General features: G+C 40.6%; 1 protein-coding gene across 5 annotated transcripts in view; it reads left to right on the forward strand.

Annotated features, from left to right (window-relative positions):
* Positions 1–25,057, forward strand: part of eml5 (EMAP like 5) — a 182,682-nt gene that overhangs the window by 26,459 nt on the left and 131,166 nt on the right. For all 5 annotated transcript variants that reach the window (XR_009067090.1, XM_057858649.1, XM_057858650.1 and 2 more), the window contains exon 3: positions 21,751–21,849. Coding sequence is in view for 4 of the 5 variants with exons in the window: in XM_057858649.1 (XP_057714632.1) it covers positions 21,751–21,849 (99 nt within the window). In the remaining variant the exon portion in view is untranslated. The remainder of the gene's footprint in view (positions 1–21,750; positions 21,850–25,057) is intronic.

Raw genomic sequence — 25,057 nt, forward strand, 5'->3', positions numbered from 1 at the left:
ATTTCTCTAGGTAAATAGGAAGTACTGGTTGTGTTAAATGTGTAAAATATTCAAAAGTGGATAATGTATTATAACAAATTGAAATATTTGCCACCCTTCAAAAAATTCCAGCCCCCATCTCACCACCCCATAAATATTTTTGTAAATCCGCCCCTGGTTTTACACAGTATTTATGGTGCTTCATGCTCTAAGACTATCGGCCACCTAAAGCGTGACGTACAGTATGTCATAACCATTTCTTGAGATTCTTCTTTGCATGTCGCCCACGCGAGTGTTTGAACCTCCTGAATTTTGCCGTGAGATGTTCTTTTCCTGCATGGCTAACTAGCTGTAGATGTACATGAAAAGTGACAGTATTTAAAGCAGGAGGAAGCTGTGTCGCTTCCTAGCGAAGTCGTATTGTTCAAAAGAAGTCAAGATAATCCCGAGGGATCCCCGGTGTGATTAGCCAGTCCAAATATAAAAGCAATTATAAAATGTGCGCAGACGTCTATCAGTGTAGCGCGAACTAGAGGAAATGGTTATAGTTTTATTTATGGAGCCGGTAGCAAACCAGCATTTGCCCTTGAGCAATAAGAGTGATTCTCATTATCTAAGCTAAACTATGAATATTTAGGGATACTGTCGTGAAAACCTGAAATGGTTCATTTTCAGTTGAAAGATGCATATACAGTTGTGGTCAAAAGTTTACATACAGTTGTGAAGAACATAATGTCATGGCTCTCTTGAGTTTCCAGTTATTTCTACAACTCTGATTTTTCTCCGATAGAGTGATTGGAACAGATACTTCTTTGTCACAAAAAACATTCATGAAGTTTGGTTCTTTTATGACTTTATTATGGGTTAACAGAAAAAGTGATCAAATCTGCTGGGTCAAAAATATACATACATGGATCTGAAAAAGCGAATCATTGACTTGAACAAGTCAGGTCACTTGGAGCCATTTCAAAGCAGCTGCAGGTCCCAAGAGCAACAGTGCAAACAATTGTTTGTAAGTATAAAGTGCATGGCACTGTTTTGTCACTGCCACAATCAGGAAGAAAACCCAAGCTATCACCTGCTGCTTAGAGAAAATTGGTCAGGAGGGTGAAGATTCAACCGAGAATCACCAAAAAGCAGATCTGCCAAGAATTAGAAGCTGCTGGAACACAGGTGTCAGTGTCCACAGTCAAGTGTGTTTTGCATCTCCATGGACTGAGAGGCTGCCGTGCAAGAAGGAAGTCCTTGCTCCAAAAGCGGCACCTTAAGGCTCGACTGAAGTTTGCTGCTGATCACATGGACAAAGATAAGACCTTCTGGAGGAAAGTTCTGTGGTCAGACGAAACAAAAATCGAGCTGTTTGGCCACAATGCCCAGCAATATGTTTGGAGGAGAAAAGGTGAGGCCTTTAACCCCAAGTACACCATGCCTACCGTCAAGCACGGTGGTGGTAGTATTATGCTGTGGGGCTGTTTCGCTGCCAATGGAACTGATGCTTTACAGAGAGTAAATGGGATAATGAAGAAGGAGGATTACCTTCAAATTCTTCAAAATAACCTAATGTCATCAGCCCGGAGATTGGGTCTTGGGCGCAGTTGGGTGTTCCAACAGGACAATGACCCCAAACACACATCAAAAGTGGTAATGGAATGGCTAAATCAGGCTAGAATTAAGGTTTTCGAATGGCCTTCCCAAAGTCCTGACTTAAACCCCATTGAGAACTTGTGGACAATGCTGAAGAAACAAGTCCATGTCAGAAAGCCATCAAATTTAACTGAACTGCACCCATTCTGTCAAGAGGAGTGGTCAAAGATTCAACCAGAAGCTTGCCAGAAGCTTGTGGATGGCTACCAAAAGCACCTAATTGAAGTGAAAATGGCCAAGGGACATGTTCCCAAATATTAGCGCTGCTGTATGTATATTTTTGACCCAGCAGATTTGATCACTTTTTTCTGTTCACCCATAATAAAGTCATAAAAGAACCAAACTTCATGAATGTTTTTTGTGACAAAGAAGTATCTGTTCCAAGCACTCTATCAGAGAAAAATCAGAGTTGTAGAAATAACTGGAAACTCAAGAGAGCCATGACATTATGTTCTTCACAAGTGTATGTAAACTTTTGACCACAACTGTACCTATTATGTGACCCAGTCCACCACTTGTTACTATAGTAGTTTTTTTAAAACTGATTTTAGCTGTGAATTCAATACTGTAATGTGTCCATGATAAGCTTTGATGTTTTCACCTCAATGCATCATCATAAATATTCATAAAAAATTGATTTGTCTAAAACGCTGTAATTTAGCAGATTGGATAAGATCTAATGGTTTCTTATATTGAATAAAAAACATTTTAGGAAACTAGTATCCAAGCATTTGGCTTTCATTACTTCAATGTGCAATGTGTTCATGGTCCTGTCATAATTAGGGGGGTGAAAATGCTGTTCTTTCCTTCAAATTGCAACATTATCTCACACTCTCTGCACTTCTCTTTTTGTACAAATCATTGTACAACCTCATTTGCAATACTGTAATATCATATGGTGCAATACATTTCCAACTTATTTAAGTTTAACGCTCCCAGTAAAAAGTTTTCACCGCTACTACCTTTTGAGGCTTAAACAGCACAACTACAGTGGGGAGAACAAGTATTTGATACACTGCCAATATTTGATACACTGCCAATGGGAAAACACATTGGCAGTGTATCAAATACTTTTTCTCCCCACTGTACTTCCAAAATGCTTGTGTAATATACCAGGTTATCCATAAACTAAACCATAAATTAGGTGACCTTGTTCCAATCTGTACTCCTCAGCACACTATACTACCAGGAGATAAAAAGCAAATCACTGAGAAAAAAGGCTAAGGTGTACAAGCTTTAGCATTGTTCGCAGAGGACCACAGATTTGGATTTCGAATTTGATGTAACGCTTAAAATCTCACATTCCATCTCCATCTTTAAGAAAAAACTCAAAAGTCCAACTCCAAGCAATGTATGTCTAATACGCTGATTCTTTGGATAAACACTAGTTCTTTACCTCGCATCAAGTGTGGTTAATGACAGCATTAGAGTATAACAGCATTTCTAATGGCGTTTTTTTTTTTTTTTAAGTGAGTAATCAAATTAAGTATTTTTTTCCTTCCTCGTAACGCATATGAAGGGGCGCGTTACTACAATTTGTTTGAATTAATCGCGAGTTGTCTGATTTTGTCACAGCTTCCTGGGAGAGAGCAGAGCGGGAGGGGGGAGGAGGCAAGGGGTGGGTGACGCCGTTATAAACGTGATGATGATTGGCTAGGTGGCAAGGAGCTTTAGCATTGCATTCGCATTCTTATTAGCATTAGCAGATAGTGTGGCGAGCGTCATGTTAAACTCTCGGGCAACTTTTTTTTTTTTTTTTTTTTACATACAGTTGTGGCATCCCGGTGGGTAAAATTATATGAAAATAATGTACCATCATTTCTGGACTATAAGCCACTACTTTTTTCCTTCATTTTGAATCCTGCAGTTTATAGTCCAGTGCGGCTTATTTGTTGAGGTAACACTTTATTTGACAGTGGCGTCATAAGACTGTCATAAGACCGTAATAATTATGACATGACACTATCACGGGCATTACTGAATGCTTATGTCATTAAGTGTCATCTGGAAAAATTTGTCACTAATCCATTTATGTCCTGGTTGGATTTTTTACATCCATTGAAAAGTGAGATACCGTATTGGCCCGAATATAAGAAGGTGTTTTTTGCATTGAAATATGACTGAAAAAGAGGGGGTCGTCTTATATTCGTGGTACCCGTTCACGACGCTAAATGGTGCCAGATATCATTGAAGCGATGTTCTGTCATGACAGATCTCAGCTACTATCAAGTTTAACCAGTTTGCTTTATTTTATTGACTTGTTTTCCCTTATTCAGATTTGTTTCAATACTACAGTTACAGTTAGACTTCACTTTGATGGTTAATGCAGTTATTGCAATTTTGTTGTTTTATCACAATAGATTGGTTATTTACATTTCAAAAACCAGAAGCCATTCATTTACGAATGTGATTGCTCTTTAGTTAACATATTTAAATGTTCAGATATTAAGATTTGAATGAGGCAAAATAACATGCTTTTTCTTTTTTGTTATAAACATTTGTTTCGGATGTACTGTAATTATCTTCTGTATAAAAATTAATTTGGTGTTCAAAAAGTCTTTTTTTCAAATTTGAGTCTTGAAAAAGAGGCGGTCGTCTTATAATCAGGGCCATCTTTTATTCGGGCCAATACGGTAATTTGCCGGATAACACTCAATGACGTCTGTTATAAGCATTCATTAATGCTCATGACAGTGTCATGTCATAATAATGATTGTCTAATGATAGTGTTATGGCGCCACTGTTTTATCAAATACCATAACTATAATGAAACAAGTGGAACAGTAACTGAACAAATATTTGGCACAAAACATGAATTTTGATTGTTATATTCATCTGTAGCGCTGCAATGCATGCTAGGAGGCATGTTGGATAACAACAGTGTTGACAGCAGGTGGCACCAGAGGTTGACTGTCTCCCCCAAGGGAGCAGTGATGGCCAAATGAAGCTTCTTAATGCAATGAAGCCAATTGGTTCAAAGCTTCATGGTGGTTCATTTAGTCTTATGACAGTCATATGATGCTGCTGTCAAATAGTGTTACTAATTAATATCTTTTGGTGTATATATCCCATCATACAGTGAGGACACCTGCGGCTGATAGTCCAGTGCAGCTTATCCATGAACAAATGCTGTTTTCTTGCCAAATTTGGTGGGTGGCAGCTTATAATCAGGTGCGCCGTATAGTGTGAAAATTACTGTACTATTTTCCTGCTGGGTGTGCATTATCCTCACCAAGTTGGCATTGTCTTTGTAGACCATACAATATAATAAGGTATATAAATTTTTTAATACCAAAAATAGTAATTTGCCCTAAACTTTTCTTAAATGACGTATCCATTAACCTTGTGTGATGTTTGTTTTTTTAATCAAACAACTAGAGCAAAGATAAGAGAGGCAGAAGATTCAGAGCCTCAACTGCATATTGACAAATTATATACAGTGCCCTCCATAATTATTGGCACCCCTGGAAAAGATGTGTTTTTTAGCTTCTAATATATTTTTTTATTCAAATAATATGGGACCTTAATGGAAAAACAGAAAAATCCAACCTTCAATACAAGTGCATTCATTCAGTGGGGAAAAAAATCCCACATAGGCATGTGCCGGTTACCGGTTTCACGGTTTACCATGGTGTGAAAACGTTGCGGTTTCAAAACCACTAAAATTTTCCGTCAGACCGTAGTACGGTATTCGCTATTTTTCTTGTGTCAAAAATGCAGCCAGAAGCGGCTTGGCGCAGCAGCGCTCACCCCCTCCCGTTTGTTGCTGTGTGTGAAAGTGACGCTATCGCCTAGCCAGCCAGCTAACCCAAAAACAAATACTCCAAATATAAGGCGTACTGTTCTTCAATTTATTGAGCTCTCAAATCGTGGTAAGTGTAATATACAAAATGAATACATTTAAAATGTTGTACAATTAGATTTTTCCATGTGAGTAGCTTCAACAGATTAGCACCATGGAAAAAGTTCGCCAAAAACAAAACACACATTTTCCTTTCAAATTCAATATAAAAACTAACTAAAAGCTTACAAAGATGATTGTTAGCCTAGGCTTACCTGGGAGAGAAACTTCGTTGAGTGTGACAGCCGCAGAGTGAGAAAACAAACTTGAGTTGCTTGAATGAAGGGGAAAAAGTGATAGCGACAAAGATCGCTAATTGCGAAAGATAATCTTGCCCTAAGCACAAATCCACGTTCGCTGGATCAAGGAAAGGTCTCACTCCCAATGTTTTTTTTATTTTATTTTTTAGATGAAACCGTTCCACAACAATATTGACATTTTAACTAACTTATACATTTTTTAGTAACTTATGAATTCTTTATGTTCTTTTTAACACAAAGGCATGACATCATGTAGACTAGAGTTGACACAGTGGCTGAAAATGGCGAAACTTCACTTAAGCTTTTCCACCCTCAAAAAAAAAAGTCATGCAGTATAAATTTCTAAAAAAATTTATTCAGAAGTGTTTTTACTTTTTTATAGAAATTATTTTGTTCTTGCTCTAATCTTGAGCAACTTGAGCTGTGGCTGTGAGTATAGTCTATAAGTTATATTTAGTTTAATTTTATTTAAAATATCTTTTTATTGATTATTTATTTTAACAATATATTCATGTTCCAATTTGCAACTATGGTCTGAAAAAAAAAAATCCTTTTCAATGGAAAAAAGTTTTTTTTTTTAACCCATACATCTCAACATTTTTTGGAGCTATAATTGCAATACCGTGATACGGTGAAACCGCGGTATTTTTGCTCATGGTTATCGTACCGTCAAAATATTATACCGGCACATGCCTAATCCCACATAAAGAAAAAAATATTTGACATCAAATAATGTGTGTCACAACTATTAGCACCCCTGGTGTTAATACTTTGTACAACCCCCTTTTGCCAACAAAACAAGGTCTGGGGACTGAGATGGCCATGGGAGGAGCTTGATTTTGTGTCTGGTGAACCATGTCTGTGTAGATTTGGCCATATGTTTAGGGTCATTGTCTTGCTGAAAGACCCAGTGACGACCCATCTTCAGCTTTTTGATTTAAAATGTCCTGGTATTTCAAAGCATTCATGATGCCATGCCCCATAACACGGTTCACAGGGCCTTTGGAAGTGAAACAGCCCCACACTGACCCACCCCCATACTTCACAGTGGGTATGAGGTGCTTTTCAGCATGCGCATCTTTCGTGGCATGCCAGACCCACTTAGAGTGTTTGTTGCCAAAAAGCTCAATCTTGGTCTCACACAAAAATACACACGGTCCCAGGCTTCAACTGGGACCGTGTGCTATTTATTTATTTTATTTATTTTGTGTTTCTGTGCGGTATTAATATTGTCTTTTACTTAAAGGGTATGAAAACACTAAGGGCTGTGAGATATCAATAGAACAGTTATGTGGCAAGATAACAAATATTAATAAAGTTAACAAAAAAATTAATCGCATTCATGAGCAATTATCGAAAATAGATCGAAAATTACGAACATTTCCGAAAGTATTCCGGAAACAGCCGAATGGGGCGGAGACGTCATAACAAGGAAACAAAAGGTCGAGGCAGCTGCCATCGTTGTTTATCGACGAGACAGTTGCGTTTGTGTTTTATCAAAAAATCGCTAAAATGGTTCAAACCTGTCATGCTATGTGGTTTACAAATAGCCATTTGTCGCAATGTAGTACCCATGAGTTCCCGGACGCGAGAAAAAGAGCTGGACTACGCAGACAATGAGTAAAGTTCGTCAGTGCTAAGAGGGCTAATTTTGCAGACCCAGCCTCCGGCACGATTTTGTGTGGTGCACATTTTACACCTGAAAGCTATACGAACTATGGACAAATGAAATCAGGTTTTGCTAAGAAATTGCTGCTGAAAGCAGATGCGGTGCCCACATATACGCGCAGCCACCTAAATGTCCCGAGATAACAAGAAAGAGGACGATGACTGGCTCTGATGAGACCACCCCACCACCCCAGGCAAAGCAAAGGAGGGAAATGGCCAGAGTGAGTACTCTTTTATAATAAAAAACATATCACGCATTGGATATAGGACTGGACACATATATAAATTATCACTCGTAAAATATATATAACAAATCCTCTAATCCCATTCATATTTGTGTCTGTTGGCAGAGCGAAAACCTATGATAGCACAATAAATGATAATTATTCTATACATTATTTTATTTTGCGGTCACGGTGTATCAGCTTCACAAAAAGAAATGCAAAACAAACCATTTGGTGTTTCCCACACGATCTGTTGCCGGTGTTTCATCAGTGTGATTGCTCCCCTCAGTGATCCTTTCATTAGGCTGCATTGGCTTTCGTTTGGGCTCAAATTGATAACCCAAAACACCAAACTCTTCTTCATAACTCTCTTCGTCACCATTAGAAGAACGCTCGTTACGTCGGATTCGTCGCTGCAATTAGAAACAAAATTGTCCACCATCATCGCCGCCATTCAGTACTAAGCACTGAGCCGGGTGTTTCCTAGTTGTGACATCACGCACACAATATGCTAGATTTCCGGGATCTCGGGCGCCGGTCGTTTTAGCTTGACAATCGATCCAAATTTCTATCATTTTCTTGGTGTTGCGATGTGTGTAATTACACGAAGTGGCATGATATGAATTCAAAAGGCATGCGTTGATGGATAAATGATGAAATATTAGCATTTCCCCAGGTGTTGTCATACCCTTTAAGAGGCATGATCTATTGTTTTTAGTTGTGATTTCTTAAAAAGTATTTTTGAATTTAAGAGTAAATATCGCGTTTCACTGGGTGTACTTGATCTATTAATATATACTGTATCCTCACTGTGTTATTGTAAATTGGTTTTTAAAAAATGGGGGGGGGGGGGGGGGGGGCGCAATAATATCGCATATCGCAATAATTTATGAGATAAATTATCGCACACTAAAATTTGTTATCGAGACAGGCCTAATGTCTACTATTGATAAACTCATTCCAACTCACAGCAAAAGGATTAAAAACTTGTTTTTCTGTTCAGTTGTATTGTAGAATATCCTACATTGATTTCCTGACCAATGTATTGTATAAAGTTATTCTGACTCCCAATGGCTAACAAAGAAAGCAAGACAAAAGATGGCTACAAAGCCTTTTTTGAAATTGTTATTAGTCAAGTTTGTTTTTATAAATGTCTACTTCCCTATCATAGGTGATCATGGCCATAGTGGGTAATATTACATGTTTTTAGACATGAATCAATTTGATATTTCCTGTACATAAAATATGAAGGAGCCTAAACTGTTGAACTGTCATCATAGCATTTGGCTATTTCGAGCTAGCTTTGGTAAATGTACTTCATTACCGTAATGTATAGCTTTCATGCAGTCTTCTGCCCTCAGCCGAGCGTATGGCTACTCGACTTTGGCAGCGAGCTAAACCAACAAAGAAAAATGGAGGCCCAAACTCCTTCCTCTCATTTATTTCTTTGCGTGAACGTGCGTGTGCGTGTGTGTGGTAAAACTGAAACATACATAAAACACAAATGTTATACACAAAATAAAAGGTTCTATACAATTACATGTTTATGTAAATAACAGAAAACTGGCTCCATTATGAGCAAATGAAATGAAGTGGCTACTTTAGCTTAGCACAAAAACGTGTGGGTTCGCGCCACATAAATAACAACAAAATAACAGAATAGACACACCAAAATTACATCTAACCCACTGTTAAAACGTACAAACTTACAGATTTTGTTTTGTCAAGGGTTCCCAACGATGTATGGTGCAGAGGAGGTGTGTAACGTCTTAACACCTCAAGGCCTCTTTTCCAACTGAAATAAAAAGTTCTTTCTGCCTGCTGCTTACAGCAAGTCGCCACTAGGGGAAGCCGAGCGCAAACAGCAATACCAAAGAAAAACTGCAAAGTCAGAGTTACAATAGCGACATCCTGTGGACGGATGAACAATGTACAATCTTAGAAAGAAATTAAACCCAAAAAGTAGTCAACATAAGACCAGAGGACATAACACTCCCCGCCTGACATCTGCAAGATGTCAGCCCTTAACTAATGAACGATACACAACAATAACTCGTTTTACATGCTATCCTTAGACATCAAAAGCACAACTTCACGAATTGGGCGAATGTAAAACCTATTCTCGCCGTTTCGGAAAATCTTAACCTCAACTTTTCTGACATTACCGTCCTCACTTGGGAAAGATTTTGTGATCAGTCCGAGTGGCCAATTATTCCTATGTTCTAGAGACTCCCTCATTAAAACAACGTTGCCCATTTGAAGGTTTGGCTTTTTTGTTTTCCACTTGCGACGAACCTGCAGGCCTGCGATGTATTCTTTCTGCCAACGACTCCAGAAAACATTAGCTAAGTACTGCACGCGCTTCCATTGGGCTTTGAATAGGTCACCGGACTGAAACTGCCCTGGTGGAATCGGTGGTGTTCCAACCTTTTGCGTGAGTAGCATCGCAGGAGTAAGAATGACTGGGTTTTCGGGATCTGTAGAAACAGCCGTTAGTGGGCGTGCATTTACAATTGCGGTGACTTCAGCTAACAATGTCATGAGTACTTCATGTGTGAGCTTCCCATATGGATGTTCAAGGAGCATTGCATTGAGGATTTTTCGGGTGACTCCGATCATGCGTTCCCAGGAACCAGCCATATGGGATGCATGTGGAGGATTAAACTGCCATTTACACGCACTGTCTTTTAAGAATGTGCCTATTTTGTCATTGTGACAGCCTAGTTTGTCTATTTGGAGCTCTTTGCAGGCACTCACAAAATTTGTCCCACAATCAGATCTCAAGAGTTTGGCACCACCTCGGATGGCAAAGAAACGACGCAGTGCATTAATGAACGACGATGTGTCCATTGACTCAATCACTTCAATATGAATTGCACGTGTACTCATGCAGGTGAATATGACTGCCCATCTTTTAGCATCTGCATTAGCACCACGCGTTTTTCTCACTGTAACGGACCAGGGACCGAACACATCAAGGCCTACATTTGTGAAAGGAGGGTCCGTGGACAGCCTGTCCTCAGGAAGTTCAGCCATGATCTGTTCATGTTGCCTGCCCCTTAATTTGCGGCATGTGATGCACTTGAAAATCACACTGCTTACTGCTCTTTTTCCTCCCACAATCCAAAAGCCCCCTGCTCTGACTGCTCCCTCCGTGAAATGCCTTCCCTGGTGACATAATTTTTCGTGAAAGTGTCTTATTATGAGCTGAGCAAGATGATGCTTTCCAGGGATGAGTATGGGATTGGTTTCTTCTGCAGACAACTGTGCTTTCTTTAGTCGGCCTCCAACTTTAAGGAGCCCTTGCGTGTCAACAAATGGATTCAGTTTGCTGAGTGGACTTGAGTTTTTTAGAGCTGTGCCTTTTTCAATGCATCCAATATCTTCTGCGAAGACCTCTCTTTGAACGGTGCGAATGATCGTGGTCTTGGCTAGTTGCAGTGACTTTTCAGTTAAATGTTTGTTGCAGTTGTGCCAGCCACGACAGGAAACCTCAGAGTTGTTCTTGAATGATTGAGCTATATGTTGGAGTTTGGCAATAGCCTTTTGCAGCACCTTCCAACTTGAAAACCTTTCAAATCTGGCACTATTAAACTGGCCTTTTGATAGGGTGGTAGTGCAAGCTGTTACCTCAGGACGCAACTCACAGTCAGTCTCTGGGTCTATGAGATCGAAGGTTTGACTTCGAACTTGACTTTGGTCCAACCTGGAGAGGAAAGCTGGGCCTCTGAGCCAGGTGGAGCTGGAGAGCTGCTCAGCGGGCAACGCTCGTGTGGCATGGTCTGCCGGATTTAAGTGTGTGGGCACGTAATGCCACTGGTGAGTTTGTGCAAAGCGCCTGATGCGTTCGACTCTGTTGTGCACATAAACGTGAAAGCGTCTCTTCGTGTTTGAGATGTACCCAAGCACTACCTTTGAGTCTGTGTAAAGATTCACCTGATCGACTGTGACATCCAGCTCCTCTAGAACCAACTCTGCTACTTCCACGGCCAGGACTGCTGCACAGAGTTCAAGTCGCGGTATGGTGATGTCTGGTTTAGGAGCTAAACGTGCTTTGCCGAGGAGGAATCCCACTTCGCTGTGTCCGTCCTCATTTGTGAGTTTGAGGTATGCTACAGCACCTACGGCTTTTGTGGAAGCATCACAAAAAAACGTCAATCTCTATTCTTTGGGCTGCAGACAGCGGTATTGAAGTGTACATTCTGGGAATTTCAAGATGTTGTAGGTGTTCGAGGGAACTTTTCCACTTTTGCCACTGTTCTAATTTGTCTTTTGGCAGTTCAGTGTCCCACTCTGAAACATTTGTGGAAATGTCTCTGAGTATGGTTCTACCCCCTACGATGACTGGAATAGCAAAACCAAGTGGGTCGAACACACTGTTGATAACTGACAGAACTCCCCTTTTTGTGAACGGCCTTTCATTTACTCTTACTTGGAACTTGAATTGGTCAGTCGACAGCTCCCATCCTAAGCCCAAACTGCGCTGCATTGGTGGGGTAGTCTGCCCAATGTCAAGACCTTGCATGCCTACAGCACGATCTTCGGTTGGAAAGGCTCCTGTTATGAGAGGACAATTGGATGAGATTTTGTGCAGGCGTATGTTACACTGAGCCAGCATCTTCTGCGCCCTACTAAGAACATCAATGGCCTGCTCTATGGAAGAGAATGACTTTAGCCCATCATCTACATAGAAGTGCCGTTCAATGAATTCTTTTGCGTCACTGCCAAATTCCATTTCTCCTTCTATGGCTGTTCTTTTCAGTCCAAAGATGGCGACTGATGGGGAAGGACAATTACCAAACACATGGACAGTCATCCCAAATTCTTGCACTTTTCCATCAAGGTCATGATTTTGGAACCACAAGAAACGAAGGTAGTTACGGTGGTCTTCTCGTACTACAAAGTTGTGAAACATATGCTCCACATCTGCCATAACGGCGTATGGGTCGGACCTAAACCGCATCAGAACTCCTACGAGAGTGTTGTTAAGATCTGGTCCTTTGAGGAGCACGTCATTGAGAGAAACATTGTCAAGTTGAGCACTCGAATCAAAGACTACCCTAATTTTTTCTGGCTTTTGCGGGTGGTAAACGCCAAAACTAGGGAGATACCAGCACTCTTGATCTGGCGCCAGTGCGGGCGCTGGTTCGGCATGGCCCTTGCTGAATATTTTCTCCATAAACTCAGCGTAATGCGCTCTCATTTCAGGTTTTCTTCTCAGCGTTTTGCGGAGCGACATTAAACGATTGTAGGCCTGCTCCCGATTGTCAGGTAGGCGCCGCCTAGGTGAGCGGAATGGGAGTGGAGCTACCCGGTTATTCGCCTCATCTTTAGCAAAGTTGTTGTGCATAATGTCAAGGAACAACGCATCTTCTGCCGAAAGTTCAACTTTGTCGTCATTTGTTGTTTGTTGGAAAATATGTTGTCCTAGTTCCGCTTGTGTGTTTAGTGGATCGTTTTTGGTGTATTTCTCTTTGATAACGATTGTGTTTTCGCAAGGACTGAGGAACGTGGGACGTCCACTGTTTAGAACGTTTGTCTTAAATAAGTTCAATGTGGGTTTATGAGCTCCAGAGAGACAGACATCACCTATGACAACCCATCCTAAATCGAGACGCTGGGCATGAGGTGCATTGTTTGGCCCATTTACCTGACCACGAACTTTATGAGCCTGAATGATGTCCCTTCCCAGGAGCAGAAGAATGTCTGCCGGTGGGTCGAGAGGAGGAATCTGTGAAGCGATTGATCGCAAATGAGGGTGAGCTGCTGCTACCTCAGGGCTGGGAATTTCGTCTCTATTATCTGGAATCTATCACATTCTGTTATTGTAGGCAGCATCATGGAGACCTTACCATCTACATCTTCTACAACAAAGCCATCAGCTTTGCGACCTCTGATAAACCTGCACATGTTCTCATGGTGTATGGGAATATGGTACCTTGCACATTAAACATGTCAAAAAACGCAGATCTGGCTAAGGATGAATTGCTCTGATCATCCAACATGGCATATACCCTCTTTTTCTTTTCTGGAGAAGTTCGGCGATATACATTAACTAAACAGATCTTTGAGCATGATTTTCCTTTTACGCCTTGCCCACATACTTCTGTGCAACTGGCTGTGTTCACAGGATTTGGGCCCTCAGACTCCCCGCCGTGACTCTGGGTCGGGGGATTAAAGTCTTGAGGTGTCCATGGAGGTGGACCGACATGCATGGCAGACACATGAGCATCGCTATCACATTCTGAGCATTGGATAATAGCTTTACAGTCTCGAGCCCTGTGATTTGTGGACGCACAACATTTAAAACAAATGGCGTGCTCTTTGAGAATGTTCTTTCTTTCGTCTAGTGTTTTCATTCTAAACCCCCTGCATTTGACGAGTGAATGTGGTTTTTGGTGGATAGGACATTGTTTGTCTGGATCGAGTGCTGTCAATTTAGCCGGACTGATCTCTATTTTATTCACCGCCAATGGAACTCTGTATTTGTCTCGTCTTACTGATGTCTTATCAACCCTTGGATTTATTACGTTTGAACATTGTAACATAAAGCTAGGGTCTGTTCTCATTTCAGCGTAGTCATTTACGAACCGCACAAAATACGAAAAAGGTGGATAGACTGCACCGTTTTCCCTTTTGTATTTGGTACCTTGTGTAACCCATGACTCCTGGAGTCCATATGGGAGTTTTTCAACTATCGGGTTTATGCCCCTTGGTGTGTCGAGAAAGCTAAGACCCGGCAAATAACTTTCACTTTTGGCATACGATAGCTCTAACAGAAGATCAGCAAGCTCCTGCAGTAAGTGAGTGTCTTTGTTGGAGATTCTTGGAAAAGTCTGCAACCGTTGGAAGAGTGAGGATTCAATTACCTCTGGAGAGCCATAAGTCTTGTCTAGCCGCTGCCAAAGACGTTGGAGACCTGCCTGTGGATTACTCACGTGGACCGCCCTGATCCTCTGAGCATGTTGAAGAGACTCCCCGCCGAGCCACTTGGTGAGAAGGTCGAGCTTTTCGCTGGGCTTGAGATTGAGGCCTTCCGTCGCGTTGCAGAACATGGACTTCCAGGACAGGTAGGACTCTGGCCGGTTGTCGAAAACCTTGAACCCCGATGTCAGCAGATCACGCCGTGCTAGATAGGCTGCTAAATTGGACAGTTCACTTTGTGGGGTTGCTGAAGGTGTAGGCTGGTGTGAGATGTCCGTTCTCGCACGATGAGATTGGAGATGCTCTTCGTCAGCGATGTCGATGTGACGCACATGTGGAAAAGCACCAGCTGATTTTGGGCTATTTTCTGGTTGTTGAGAGTCATTGTGCCTAACCAGGTGCTCAGTGTTTGGCGTTTGTGTGCCATCTGCTTGCACACGCTGGTCGTCAAAGTGAGCATGCACATACTCTTGTGCACGCCTGATGGAGGGGGGTGTCTTGGAAAATACCCCTTGCTCGCTGAGGTCGACTTGGGCGCGCTCCTCTTCTTCGAACGTCGCCTCCCAAACTTTAGCTGCGGCGAGCGCTGCTTCTGCTTCACCTTCCGTCTTCAGAGCGTGTAGTGTTGCCTCGATGCGTGCCTTCTCGACCTCCATATCGATTTGGCGTTTGGCGCACCGTGCTCTGGCGTAGGCAGCTTCGGCGTCTGCTCGTGCTTGTGCAGCAGCTTGACTCGTTCTGGACCGGCGTGAAGAATGAGAATGACTGGCCTCCGACCTGGTGACCACTTGGCTGATAGGTGGTGAAACTTCTTGCTGAGACATCTTGGGTGCTTGATGTGTTGAAAATCTTTTTACTCTTCTGCCCTCAGCCGAGCGTATGGCTACTCGACTTTGGCAGCGAGCTAAACCAACAAAGAAAAATGGAGGCCCAAACTCCTTCCTCTCATTTATTTCTTCGCGTGAACGTGCGTGTGCGTGTGTGGTAAAACTGAAACATACATAAAACACAAATGTTATACACAAAATAAAAGGTTCTATACAATTACATGTTTATGTAAATAACAGAAAACTGGCTCCATTATGAGCAAATGAAATGAAGTGGCTACTTTAGCTTAGCACAAAAACGTGTGGGTTCGCGCCACATAAATAACAACAAAATAACAGAATAGACACACCAAAATTACATCTAACCCACTGTTAAAACGTACAAACTTACAGATTTTGTTTTGTCAAGGGTTCCCAACGATGTATGGTGCAGAGGAGGTGTGTAACGTCTTAACACCTCAAGGCCTCTTTTCCAACTGAAATAAAAAGTTCTTTCTGCCTGCTGCTTACAGCAAGTCGCCACTAGGGGAAGCCGAGCGCAAACAGCAATACCAAAGAAAAACTGCAAAGTCAGAGTTACAATAGCGACATCCTGTGGACGGATGAACAATGTACAATCTTAGAAAGAAATTAAACCCAAAAAGTAGTCAACATAAGACCAGAGGACATAACATGCAGTGTTGTTTTTGGCAGCGCTTGTAATTTTTGTCTTAGTCTTTTGGACAAAAATACTTATTAGTCTTAATTATAGTTTAGTCATTTCAAAATGTTTTAGTCAATGCAGTTACTCAAAATGTTTGCGTCTGTAAAATTCCAAAAGTTTTTGTCCAAAAATAAATAAGGTTTCCAACAGTTTGAAATTAACATACACAGACGAGCTCATATTGTAGCATCTACAATTTTAACACCAACTTTGTGACGATAATACACACTCATCAGTACATTATTTTGAATTAAACCTACCAAGAAGCCACCAGCCGTATGGGGGGTTGTCCAAACGTTTAACATCCTCCAGACTTACTGACCAGAAAAGCCAAGTGGCTCTGCTTTAGACTGGCCAGTGTTTTAAAAGGATGTTCGCTCTTCTGAAGCTAATGCTAGCTGAACACGAATGTTATGCTAATGCTAGGAGTTACATTTAGCATCTGATGATCACTTAGTACGGACCTTTAAAGGCTAAAGCAACATTGCGTAGTCTCTCTTGCCAAGATAGGAAAACAAATCTAACTGTGAACTTCAACATCTTCATGATGATAATACACATTCAGCAGGAAAACAGCACATTATTTGCAATTAATTAAACTTACCCTGATGCCACGAACTGTATGTAAAATGTTGTCCAAGAGTGTAAAAAGACTCATTGAGTCACTGCACTAAATGCTAATGTGAACGTTATGCAAATACGAACGCTATGCTAGCGCTACAAGTTAGTTTAGTGTGTGATGATCACTCAGCACAGACCTATAAAGGCTAAAGCAACATGGCATAGCCAAGATAAGAACACAAAACTTACCAAGCACCTGACATGTGTTTTATTAAAGGAGCCTGGAATGGGCACAGGCGTGTGTGTGTCTATTTAGGGGTCGGGTTGGGAGGCGCAACACATCACATGAGTGACACGAGCAAATATTGATAAAATGTGTGCTAACCACACATACAATAAGAAAATATCACACATTGTGAACTAATGACGGAAGCTATAGTGAATTTTCATCCCGTAAGACGATAACTGGCATCCATCTTATTATGTTTTAGTCCCCCAAGGCACGTTTTTAGCCCGTCATCATTACGTCATCGTCATGAAAAAATTGTTCGTTGACGTAATATTTTCGTTATTATCATCGTTGACGAAAACAACACTGCTTGAGATGCATCCTAAACTCCGGTGAGAAGGGAGAGGCGCAGCACATCTCACATGAGTGATACAACCCTAACTCTGCTACAATGCAAGCTGACGTACTCTACATCCTATGTAAAAATGTCACGCATTGTGAACATATGCCAGAAATGATGTCGCATTTTCGTCTAGTCAGTCAAAAACTAGCATTCGTCTCGTTATGTTGTAGTCTCCCGAGCCACGTTTTTAGCTCGTCATTGTCATGAAAAAACTGTTCATCGACGAAATGTTTTCGTTCTAGTCATTTATGATGAAAAAAATACTTCTTTCACGAAAATCACTCAATAGGACTTCAGTTTCAATTTTTTTCAGTCCCCATCCGTGCACATATTTGTTTAAATGTCCTCAAGCCGTTGGCACGTCTTGAAACAAGTTAAAAGCAAAGCAATTTATCATCAGCGGATCAAGGAGGACATCCCCTGCTATGCAAAGCAGGCAGCAGAGTGGAACGGCATTTCCATAAGAGAGGCTATGTTCACTTCTGCTCTGCTGCTCCTGCCTACTCACTCAGTCAGTCAGCTATAGGAGGCTCCTCCAGCAAAAACACTCCAATGAGCTCACTGGAGGCGCCACGGGCTGGACAACTGTTCTTCTCTGTGTTGTTGCCATTATTAATAGCCTTTTCATTATGGCTCAGCAATGCCACAGTCAAGGTAGAAAGCAGATTTTTTGTTTCTCATTTGGACAAAAAAACTCTTTTAAAAAAAAAAAAACTTTTTAACGGATAATGCTAGGAGTGGGAACCTCAGGGCACCTCACGATACGATACGATTCGCGATACAAGGCTCACGATAACGATTATATCACGATACAGCGATTATCGATGTATTGGTCAGAAATTGGATACATGAAATTCTACGATACAACTGTTGAAACGGAAAAAAAAAAAAAAAAGATATTTGAAAATAGAAAAAAATACTGTTTAAGTCATTTATTAAACAGTGACACCTTTTCTGTGCAACATTGCTGTAAAATATAAATCTACTGCAAATTGTGCCCCTGCACATATAGAAGAAACCAACCACGACCACTGATATCGCTTGGAGAGATCAAAAAATAAATAAAAAGTGCCGTAGGTGTCAGCAGTTGAGCTTGGAGTGGGGCAATGATAAAATTGGTGGGTCTTTTCTTCGTATATGAACTTTGTTGCTTGGTTTGAGCACTTCCGCTATCTGCTTCAGCAATTAAGATGTCAGACTTGCTCAGTCACAGTCTTCCTCACCTTAAAAACAACAAAATAAAACAAAAAATATTAGCTACTTCATAGCGTTTGAGTTGAAATCCTGATTTTTTTTTTTTTTGTGTGTGTTGGAAGTATTGAATTAAAAAAAATATGAATTGAATGTATAGAAATTAAAAATTCAATAATTACCTATTTTTAATATGTAGGCTACATCAATAATTACCTATTTTTAATATGTAGGCTACATTAATTATCATGCACATCACTTTATATATCTTGGAACCTATTCAAACCATTTTTATAGCTTATTGTATCAAAATGACAGTAATAACAGTTTGTGTCGTAAACTAGATGGAAATTGGTTCTCAAATAAATCGGTAAATTCATGTGGGCTTGTTCGATATTCATTTTCATCCAGTTTAGGGTCCTGGTTTATTTTATATCATTCAACACCAAATGTCATCAAAATAATACATGTCAACTAGAAACTGCAATTTCGGGAGAAATTACACCTTGGTCTTTCCTCTGTGGAGATACAAATCTTAGCCCCACTCAGGTCTATCAATAGAATGGACCATAATGCCAGTCAATGGCACTAAACAAAGTAAAAGCCATTAGAAAAGATTGGGAGAATTGGACGTCCATGTCCGTTAATGGCAGCACCCTCCATAAGCGTCAATGTAATTGGGGAAGTTTGGGGGACACGTCCTATTGATATGTAGTCATTTTCTTTTGATTTTGGGAAAAAAAAAAAAATCCCATTGAAAATGAATGGGAAAAAATTTGGACGTCCATAGACGTCAATGGCAGCACCCCCCATAAGCGTCAATGGAAGCAGGGAAGTTTGGGGGACATGTCCTATTGATATCTGGTCATTTTCTGTTGATTTGGTGAAATTTTGTTTTTTCCCCATTGAAAATGAATGGGAAAATTTTTGGACGTCCATGGCCGTCAATGGCATCGACATCCATATAGTCAATAGGATCCAAGTACATTGGCATCAGTAGATTCGACATGCATGGCCGTCAATGGCATCAATGCAATGTAAATTCCATTGAAAGTGAATGGGAACTTTTCCCATTAGAAATGAATGGGAGAGTTTTTGGCAAATTTCTGGGGAACCGTAAGTTTTTTCCAAATTCTGTATACAACTTTTATGCCCCTCACCGTCCCGGAATTTTTGATACCCAAATTATGTGATTTGGTCAAAAATTGTAGGACTAGATACATTTTTAAACTTTTTTTTTTTTTCGGAAAATTGCCGTTTACGGGCGAACGGAAAATTTTTCGTGGCGTTTTGAAAAATTCCCATCGTCACGCGAAAATTCCGGTCATGCCGATACTTGAACGGTGCCGATCGGGGCTACGGTTTAGGCTGTGCGTTGGCTCAAAAAAACGCGGAGAATAAGATGAATAAATAATAATAATAATAATAATAAGTACAATAAAGTTGTAGAATATCATTACCTTGTTCTTTCCTTTGGAAAGACCAAGGTAATTAAAAAGTCAATTACATTGCAAAACTTTCTTACCTCAAGTGATGAAAGCAAAGCTCACAAACTCCAGTGTCCACTACGTCACCAGCTCCCAGTGAAACTTATTTTTCTTAGACAATTCTTGCATACAGCAAAGTCCTTGTTCACCTTGCTTCCTTTCTTGTTGGTGTAAAATCTAAAGTGTGTCCCCATGTGTGATTTGTAGCAATATTTTTCTCATTTTTTCCCTCCACCGTTCTCACTGAGCTTTTTTATTTTTTCAACCCACTTGGAGCTTCTCTTCTTCTCTAGACAACTTGTGCGCACTTTACCCTCACCGCCACTCCCGAGCGCCCCTAGTGGACCGCCAAGGAATTGCTCAACAAACATTGAGCAGTTTACAGCATCCATACTCCATTGTATGGCCAATATGTTAAATAAAAGTATCGATTCTTGGCGGGAGCATATCGATAACCCATCGGGTTGCAAAATATCGCGATATATCGCTGTATCGAGATATTGTCACACTCTTAGATAATGCTGTCATGCACTTAATATATTATTGCTAATTGTATGGTGGGCCCATAATAATAAATTTAACAAATTCTTCAAGGTTTTTTTCAAATGAAAATTTCCCATTCTCTGAACAATAAGAGAACAACTTCAACTGAAGTTATAGAAAAAGTGACCAAAAAAATGATGCAAAATGAGCCAAAATGTCCGTCACTTAATAAAAGGAATAACACAAATAAATCCCATTGATGCGAGTTACATCAAAGCGCCACTGGGGGCGACTGAAGCATTACAAATACTTGCAGGCAATCATAGGGCATGCCAATGCAATGACAATTCCCAAGATGCATTTCGCTGGGCTTTTGCACAGATTTGTAATTATCGTGATTACTTTTCTTAGTGACTGTTTCTTTCTGGTGATGTAGTAGTTACAGTGGGGCAAATAAGTATTTAGTCAACCACTAATTGTGCAAGTTCTCCCACTTGAAAATATTAGAGAGGCCTGTAATTGTCAACATGGGTAAACCTCAACCATGAGAGACACAATGTGAGAACCCCGCCCCCCGAAAATCACATTGTTTGATTTTTAAAGAATTTATTTGCAAATCATGGTGGAAAATAAGTAATAAATTGCCCAACGACGGCCCCAAAACATCACTGCTCTAGAGGAGATCTGCATGGAGGAATGGGCCAAAATACCAGCAACAGTGTGTGAAAAGCTTGTGAAGAGTTACAGAAAACGTTTGGCCTCCGTTATTGCCAACAAAGGGTACATAACAAAGTATTGAGATAAACTTTTGGTATTGACCAAATACTTATTTTCTACAATGATTTGCAAATAAATTATTTAAAAATCAAACAATCTGATTTTCTGGGTTTTTTTCCACATTCTGTCTCTCATGTTTGAGGTTTACCCATGTTGACAATTACAGGCCTCTCTAATATTTTCAAGTGGGAGAACTTGCACAATTAGTGGTTGACTAAATACTTGTTTGCCCCACTGTATATGTGATGAGTGTGTAATTCATTATTTTTCATTTGTGCGCCATGAGTGATAAGGGTCTTTCCCTCAATTATTAAATCTCAAGCGTCTTAATTTTGAGACATCTAATGGTCACTTCTAGCACAGCTGCTGTGCTAAGCTGTGACCATCCCCTGCACAAAGGCTGCAGGCCTGGACATTTACTTGTAATACAGCATACGTATTGGCAAGATACCAATATTTTCCATTATTATTTTAAATGCTTTTATCGGCCGATGTTTTCAGGTGGCCGGTATTCCCGGACACTCTAATAATTTGTGTTTCTGTCTCCAGTGCTTGGTGTCGGTGGGCTTGGACTCTAAAAACACAATCTGCGTGTGGGACTGGAGGAGAGGCAAAGTTCTGGCAGCTGCACCAGGCCATACGGACAGGGTAAATAAATTCCTCCACTGCTGAGCATTGATCACTCTTGTTTGCAAAATTTAGGGCTTGTGCAATGAACTAAATAAATGAGTCCCTGCTTTTATTATGAGTTTGGAGGAGTTCAACGTGGAGGTGGGACTACATCAGGGATCAGTTCTGAGTCCCTTCTTTTCATGATGGTAATGGACAGGATAACAGATGAGTTAAGAGAGGAATCTCCATGGACTATGATGTTTGCAGATCTCTAGTGAGAGCAGGGAACATGTGGGGAGAGATGAAGATGCTGAGGTTCTTTTTGGGAGTGACCAGGATGGATAGGAACAGGAATGAGCATATCAGAGGGAAAGCACATGTTAAAGAAATTGGAGATAGTCAGAGAGGCCAGACTGAGATGGTTTGGGGATGTCCAGAGGAGAGACAGGGAGTATACAGTGATCCCTTGTTTTTTGAGGTTAATCTTGACCACTCCGCCCCGTGAAAATCGAACATCTGTGAAGTATAGGCCGAGCCTATTTACTTTTAAAAAAGAAAAAAATGTTTTTGTGTTCAATGTATATTGCGGAAAACACAAACAAGACTAAAGAAGCAGTTGCTGCTCTTGCACTGCTCTTTAAAAGAAACTGCTGCATATTAAGCCAAAAGAACTGTTGTTTGATAAAACAATATGTCTATATGCTGTCATAGCAGATTCATAGCGCTTTAAGCCCCCAAACTATTTTTAATTTGTCCGTTTTACTGAAACCCCAGTTTACAGACGTCGCGCAACCGCTTTTGTTTCAACCCAGCCATACAACGAAGGTAATTATTTTATATTTATTATTCAAAATATCTGTCGTTTTTAGCTTCGACTCATTAATTGATGTCTAATATTTCCTTTAAAAAAAATTATTCACTCGCTTATTTTAAACTTTTAAACAAATTACGTCACAATGAAAAAAAAATGGTGTCTGTAAAAAAGTCATGGATATCTACCTCATAACTATCACTTAATTGTATTTTTTTTGTTACTGTCGCATTTTCGCCGATATGTTAAATAAGTAATCGATCCAAACAAAGAAAAACTGAAAAATAAAAATATTTAAAAGGGTAAATGTATGAAAAAGAAAATCTCGACCACTCCTTGATGTCTGTGATTTCTGCATCGCGACCCTTGTTATATTACCATGTTTCACCCATAAAATCCCCCCAAAATCCAGCTGTGGCCATTCACAGCTGTGTCTTGACACTCAGTGATACATGCTACATGGAGTTTTTGGATCGAAACAAGGTTAGTACGCGATAATATCTCGTTAAAGTCATGGCGTCTGTAATTCTGCTCTCGCGTGCTCTCACCTCCGAATAGGGTTTTGCTGTTTAAAAACATTTTTAAAAATTATTTTTTTAAAAATGCCCTCCTGTTCAAAATTTTTCTTCCCCCAGAAAATTGAGATTTTAAGCTTTCCAATGATGTATCAAACATGGATATCGGACAATTTGGAAATTTGGCCAAATTGGGGGTCTCAGAGCAGAACTTCAGGTCACCTGAGTGTTTTCCGCCATATATTCAGATTTAACAGGGTTGGAAAGAAATTACATGTGAGAAATTTCCCTATTATTCCAAATTATTAAAAAAAAAAACCCTTATATCTATGAATGCCTTTTAAGCACATTAATGTAATAATTATGATATATCAAAGACAACAGTTATTTGTCCATTAGGGATGTCCCGATCGCATATTTTTGCGTCCGAGTCTGATTTTGAGAATCTGCCGATACCTAGTACCGAGCAGATACCAAAAATAAGTTGTGTTTTTTTAAACAAAAGTTCCAAACATGTTACTGTCCCATTGTGCCACCATCATAATGTGAATTATCTTTAAGCAAGAATAACGTAGAAAAATGCTTGTATTTATTAGATGCTTAATATAGAGAGTCCACGCAAATCTAGTCACGCTTTGACGCTCACGCTGTTGAGAACAGCCTCTCACTTACACCATTGCCTTCTGCCTTTGATCGTAGAGCTACCAAGTTTCCCTGGTAAGATCAAAGTTGCCAAACACATACTGGACAATTTGGCCACACTGCTTAGCAGGAGGGAGGGTGAGAGACTGTAATGTTGTATGAGCATGAAGCAGAAAAACATAAATATATGTTTTTTTAAAACCCGATCCTTTTCATCCAATTCTGATCCTTTGAAAAATGGCGTGATGCGACCGTTTTCCGATCACGTAATCGGATCGGGACATCCGTAGAATACTTGCCTGGCTCTGCCAGACCATTCTCCCTGTATTTTTCAAACACTGAGAGTATAGTCTGGGAACCAGCCCATTAACGGCCTCTCGAGCAGGTACAAAATCAATCGACAAATCAGATTCGTTTATTTGCGTGACGTGTTCTTAACGAGCAACGTCACTCTTGCGCGTCGGAAGTCGTCTCCACAACACAGATGGTGAACGGGAGAGCCGAGAATATGTTCCAATCCACGGTAAAATCAGTTTTAAATTACCAACCGACACGAGCCAGTGACAACAGTCTGTCTCGCACTAGCCATGTTGAATAAACTCCGCTCTCTTCGTATGTTTACTTCCACGCGCAAGTCCCTCGTCCTTCCCTCGTCATTTTACTAACGTCACGTCTGCCCGTTGCTGATTGGTCCACTCCGCTGTCTGTTTGCTGTGGCTTGCTCTGCCCTGGAAATTGTATCCGCGTGAATGGTGGCCAGACTCAATAGCTGGAACAGCGGTGAGTCTGGTGTACCAGGCAAGTAGAATACATGTATACATCTTAACATTGTAAAATAAAATGACACATTAGAGTCCAGCGGTTCCTTCCTTGACTAACAATGATGATGATGATAGTCAAGAAACACCTGTGGACTTCAATGAAAATGATGAAAATGACACAATGCACAGGTGTCAAGGGAGCCTAAAGTACAGTACAGTACATGCTGAAAGTGGTCCTGAGTCTCAACGACCTTCCTTGAGGAAGTTACGCCCGAAACCCTCCAACCCAAAAATGGCTGAAAAACACACTTCTGGCGGTTGGAGGAAGTTGATCTTGATACCCGACAACTCGGAAGGGTTGACTTTCATTCAGAAGTGTCTTAGAATTTCACCCGTGACCCTCCTTTCCCCGGTTATTCCCACTTGACGCGTGAGCTTCAATGTGCTTGTGAACTCTGCACATTTGGGCAACTCATTCAAAATCGGTACACTTCTTGGCAAGGAATTCCCAGGAA

Source organism: Corythoichthys intestinalis, chromosome 15, assembly GCF_030265065.1.
Source record: "Corythoichthys intestinalis isolate RoL2023-P3 chromosome 15, ASM3026506v1, whole genome shotgun sequence".
NCBI classification, from domain to species: Eukaryota; Metazoa; Chordata; class Actinopteri; order Syngnathiformes; family Syngnathidae; genus Corythoichthys; species Corythoichthys intestinalis.